General features: G+C 39.0%; 2 protein-coding genes across 13 annotated transcripts in view; both read left to right on the plus strand.

The window, feature by feature from the left end:
• LOC119585095 (histone-lysine N-methyltransferase 2D-like) overlaps positions 1 to 100 on the plus strand; it is a gene marked incomplete in the record, with an annotated part of 2,842 nt that extends 2,742 nt beyond the window's left edge. The window contains 1 exon segment of the mRNA XM_037933724.1: positions 1 to 100.
• The window catches only part of LOC119585093 (proteoglycan 4-like), a gene marked incomplete at its 5' end in the record, with an annotated part of 27,907 nt that extends 24,877 nt beyond the window's left edge, over positions 1 to 3,030 (plus strand). For all 12 annotated transcript variants that reach the window (XM_037933712.1, XM_037933714.1, XM_037933713.1 and 9 more), the window contains 1 exon segment: positions 1,427 to 3,030. In XM_037933712.1, coding sequence (XP_037789640.1) covers positions 1,427 to 2,079 — 653 coding nt within the window.
• Positions 3,031 to 5,369: the final 2,339 nt, after the last annotated feature.

Below are 5,369 nucleotides of genomic sequence, written 5' to 3' on the forward strand. Positions count from 1 at the left end.
ACTCGAGTCACATATGACCACATTGTAAATGAGCAAGAAGCAGAGAATGCTGACAAGGGAAATGTAGCAGATTTTGACACAGTTTATGCTAAGAGTAATCCTGGTGCTTACAGTGAGGCATTTCCCTTGCCAAGCTCCAATCTAAAAGTCCCTTCTGAGTTCGAACAAATTTCAGAATCAGCTCATTTGCAGGATACACCTCCTCGTTCAAGATTGTCCTCTTCCACCTCATCAAAGGATGCTTATGACAGTTTTTTTAATAATCAGGAAACAAAGGTTGAGAAGGATATTGAATCTGATGTAGAATCAGTTGAAGTCCTGAGTAATTTTGACGGTAATAATGACGTCACATTCCCTCAGACAAGGATACCTGCAGGAGAGCTTGACTCTGATGCTAGCTCAGAAGACATGGTTCCACAGGAAACTGAAAGTGATGATGGCTTTGCAGTTTCTGATAACTCACCTAATAGTTCACAGTGGGTGAATGCTGATAAGGCAGATGGTAGGACAGGCTCTCCACACCTCATGACCAAGACACATGATGACAGTGTATCACCTTCTACTAATAGCAGATACATATTTGAAAATCCATCCATCTCTTTGGCAGATTCAGCTGCTCATAATAAGCCTTTCTTTACAGAGACTCTGACCGATTCCATTGTGTTTGAGATGGAGCCAAACTATGAGACTGACCATCACAGCAGAAGTGACAGAACTAGCACTAACAACATAGTAGAGCCCTCTCTGTCCCCTCTGCCCGATAATATACATCTTTTGTTTCAGGTGATGATTTCTTTAATGGAGATTTCAAAAAGGATTCCTCAAACAGTTCAGATATTTCACTCCATCAGGAAACCTCTGCATTTGATAATTCACCACATTTTCATGAGGAGTCTTCACCATCTGAAATAAGACCATTTATGGCAGAGAGTATAAGTGTTAAGAGTTCCAGTGACCTTGTTGGTTCTTCCCCAATAAACATTGAATACCAGACTAATGGAGGAAAATCCATTGCTAACAACCCTTTTAACAATAGCTTTAACAGTGATAATAACCCTTTCCTAGAAATAATGAATCTGACACTAACATCTTTAACTTCCCCTCACAACCTTCTGACACCCTTTTTCCTGTCATGGGACAGCTTCAGAAACCCTAAGAAGCTCTCAGCCCTTCAATGGCATGAACTCCCAGAACACTGATTTCTCCTTTCAGTAAGAGTCTTATGAGGAAAATGCTCTAGCTCTTCCTTCCTAAATTTTTTTTGCACCAGCGGTGTAGTTTGCACTCTTTTAGCCCATCTCCTGGAATTTTCTTTTGACTGGTAACAATTAACTTTTTTATTCTTCAGAATCCAAATGATCCTCACAGTTTCTTTTTTGCACTCATAACGATCTGTTCCTGACTGCATGGGTGGTGGTTCTTACAGGTGCGGTTGATCCTATGACAATGTCCATGTTTGGCTCCCTCAATGGCATGAATGGCAAGAGCTCAGGTACACCATCTCCTACCAAGCCTGAGGTGCCCCTTCCCTCTGAACCTGCAAAGGATACCAGTTCAGCTGAATCAAAGCCTGTTGGTGTCCGCAGTGTCCCCGGCACTAACCTTAGGTGCCTCGACGATCCTTCCTTCATGTTTGACAAGCCATCTGTAGGTACAACTAACTCCCCCAAGACTGGTTCATACAAGGTACTTGATGCTCCAACTGAACCACAGCAGCCAAAGAGTGCTGGTTACCGTGTATTAGAAGCCCCAGGAGGTCCTTCTGAGGTTAAGGATGCTCCTGAGCAGTCTCCCACAAAGCCAGAGCCCCCTGTTAAGCCTTCACCTTACAGGGTGCTTGAAGCTCCTCTTGATCCCCCAACCAAGCCCAAGGGCTCCCCTTACCGTGTACTGGAGGCTCCAGATGCCCCTTACTACCCCCAGCCACAGAGTGTAGGTGCAGCACAGGAGTCTAAGCCCCCTTCCCTTGTCTCCCCGTCTTCCGGTAGGACGGTAACTGATGCACTAGACAAGGCCCGTGCCCGTTTTGATTCCTTCTGGGGGGGCGCAAAAGATAAAGATCCTCCCAGCAAAGTCTAGGTGCCCAAATCCAATAGCCATGTTCCAATTTCAAGTGAGATATCTATGAAGATAGTTTGCTACATGAACAGTTACTAAATTTGTAGGTAACAATAACTAATTTTTTTGGTGCATCTTCATGGATATTTCTAATAAGCCGAAGGATGAGCTGTTAACAACCATTCCATGCAGATTTTGGTGATGTAGAAAATTTATGCCACTGTCAATGACCCCACATTCATGCTGGGTTCTTGGTCAACAGCACATCTTCGGTATATGAAATGTTGAGAAACCCACAGGCCATCAATTCAGCCAGATGTTTAATCGCAATACTCATACTATTTTTGTTAGTTGTCATAGATGCTATTTAACTCTTTCTGGACTTCACTCAAGGCTACGCAGTATAGTATTTCCTGTGGGTTTTTCTTATACGAAGCACTTGCTAGTAGGCTAAGAATGTGAGATTGTTTATAATATGACCGATAAGGTCCATTTTAGTTTCTATATGTTTAGCTTTTATTGAAAATGTGAGAATGAAAGGCAAGCCAGAGTCATGGTGTTTGCAGGGAATGCCAAGTGTGACCAGAGATTCAGATAATTTATCTTGTTACAACCATTCAACTTGTCATCTGTTTACGGTGGCTCATTACATTATCTCAGAGAACTGGAACACTGCCAGAACTCCCAAGTGTGAAGTTTTGGAGTGTAAGTGTCATATTTGTTGAAAGAAATGAAATATACTAATGATGCAACACACTTGTGTAGAACTTTTAAAAATGCTGATTTACATTTTGGATGAACTTGTCTTAAACTTTGAGGAAATTATGGGTATTCTCTGAAGTTTAACAAATTGATATCAGCTGAGAGTACTGTATTCTGGACCTTCAGAGTAAAATGTGTGGCTGAATTGACAGATATTGTTTGAATGAACATATGTTATGTTAGGAAATATTAAAGTAAAAAAAAAAAAAATCTGTATCTACACTTTACATATCTAGAAACAGTGTAATAAAACATTGATTTTAGATGTGAACTCTATATAATAGGAATATTGGGTATAATGGGTGTATATATATATATGCAAATTTACATTGGCATGGTTTTAAACTGTGTTATCAGTTTATGTTATTTATTTAACAAAGGGATTTAAAGTTGTATGTGTGGATATGAAAGTTGTCTTCTTAGGGTAAAACTCTGCCAAATGATTAAGAGGCTAACTCTCTCCTAGGTCATGAAGTATAACCTAGGTCGTGAAGTCTATCCTAGGGCTTGAAGTCTCTCCTAGGTAGAACGTGAAGTCGTGTCCTAGGGTGCTATTTCTGCTCTGAGCACTGTCTGTGTCCTAGGGATATATAACTATAACTTTAGATGAAGTACTAGAAGGAACTTGGGTCAAACTTGGCATTTCATCCTGGCCTTAATACTAATGCCTATACAGGGGAACACTTGGCATCCGCAAGTCTAGAATCAAGCTTTTAGTACTCTTGAAAGATTATAAAAATAAACTTTGTAGGATTTTTGAAAGTGTGAATCCTAGAAGCCTGGAGTACAGTGGTCCTGATATGTGAGATTTTAGCAGGAATCTTTAGAGTTGTCTAACATGAGGAAATCTTGAAAGGTGCATTATTGATAACCTAATTCACTAAACCTTGATTAAACACTGTATTATATTCTGTCATTGTGTAATTGAAGGTTAAAAACCTACTTAATGAAATTTCTTTATCTTCAAATTTATACCAAGATGAAGTTACAAATGATTCAATTTTTATGGCGTGAAGTGTACACTCCTGAGTTGTTCCTCTACTGAAAACTGCCAAGGGTTTGATTATATAGTTTTGAATGGTAAAGCTATTTATATTGTTATAATTAGTATAGTGTTGGCTATTATTATACTGGGCAGATTGGTCTCGGTCTCTGGCAAATTTCACCATTATTGTTTATGTCCCATGGTGATACATAATTTTCCTTTTGTCACTTCATTGTAACAGCTTATTTTTGTATTGTTTTGTAGTTCATTTGTCATGTTATTAACTGCAACACATTCCATCAAGCATTAAGGAGTTTTATATATTTTTTAGGTAATTTAATTTTCCATTTCACTGAGTATGTAAAAAATGATATAAATCCATTGTAAGGTCAGCAATTTTGATTTGGGGATTGTGTTCCTTGCACATTTTTGTTTCTAAAGAACCTCTCATAAGACCTTAACGTGAATAGATTTAAGTGCCAACATACTTTTCAAAATTGCTGATCCCAGATCCTAGCTGTGATTTTGGTAGGTCCCGCATCCTGTGATGGTGAAGGGCTATCAGCTTAGCAGAATCCCAACTCTGACTCAAAATTCACTCTTTAGGCAAGAAATTTAGTTCCCGTCCTTACTTGTAGTTTCAGCAAAGTTTTGTGATACTTTTGATCAGTAACAACAATTACTTTATGGAAACCCAATTATATACAACTCGGCATTTGTTTTTCTCCCCCTGAAAAGAAAATGTAGAAAAAAAGTAATTATTGCTTTTCCTCATTGGAGCCTTATGAATGCTTGGATAGGGTTTCTATTCCATTGCTAATAAGGGACTTGAACCTTACTGAAGCTCATATAAGGGTCAAATCTGGCTGTCACCATGGGGCGTCACCATTCTCCATCACACGACGCCGTTTACGCTTCTAGTCAAAATTCTCGCATAAGTTGCAGGTGTCAGCGTCAGATCCTGCTTACCCCCCAGACTCATTTCTATTGCCAATGCCGCAAGATGTATGGAATTTAGGACTTTTATTCCCTTGCCATATATGAGGACAGTAAAATATTAAGCTTCTTGAACACTGATTGAAACCTGCACTTGTGATGTGCACTTGTAAGATCTACTCAAATATCCTATGTGAATTGGTCTTTGAAGCTGTATTGTTTATAGGAACCTTTCCCATGCTTCTCTTTTACATTTAAGTTTGATATTTTGAAAAGATGAATCAGTTTCTGTTCTCTCATATATGATTTGGGAATTTATAGCCAAATCTGACGAGTTGGGAGATGAGCAACGTCATGGCGGGACCCTTAAGTTGTGAATCTGACCTTACTGTATGTACCCATAGCACAGACCTTACATTAAATGTACAGCTTCAGACCTTTTGTTTCTCTTTTTCCCTCCTCCTAATTTATGACCACAAAGTTCATATACATCTTGCAAGTAACACAAAATGTGAAACACAATACTATGGAAAAGCTATTGTTAAGTGTATACCACATGTTTTGAAATTAAACCTTGCTCCAACTAATGCTTGCTAGAAAAAGCTTGTAAGTAAAAGGTTTACCACAT

Source organism: Penaeus monodon, chromosome 19 (genome assembly GCF_015228065.2).
Source record: "Penaeus monodon isolate SGIC_2016 chromosome 19, NSTDA_Pmon_1, whole genome shotgun sequence".
In the NCBI taxonomy this organism is placed as follows: domain Eukaryota; kingdom Metazoa; phylum Arthropoda; class Malacostraca; order Decapoda; family Penaeidae; genus Penaeus; species Penaeus monodon.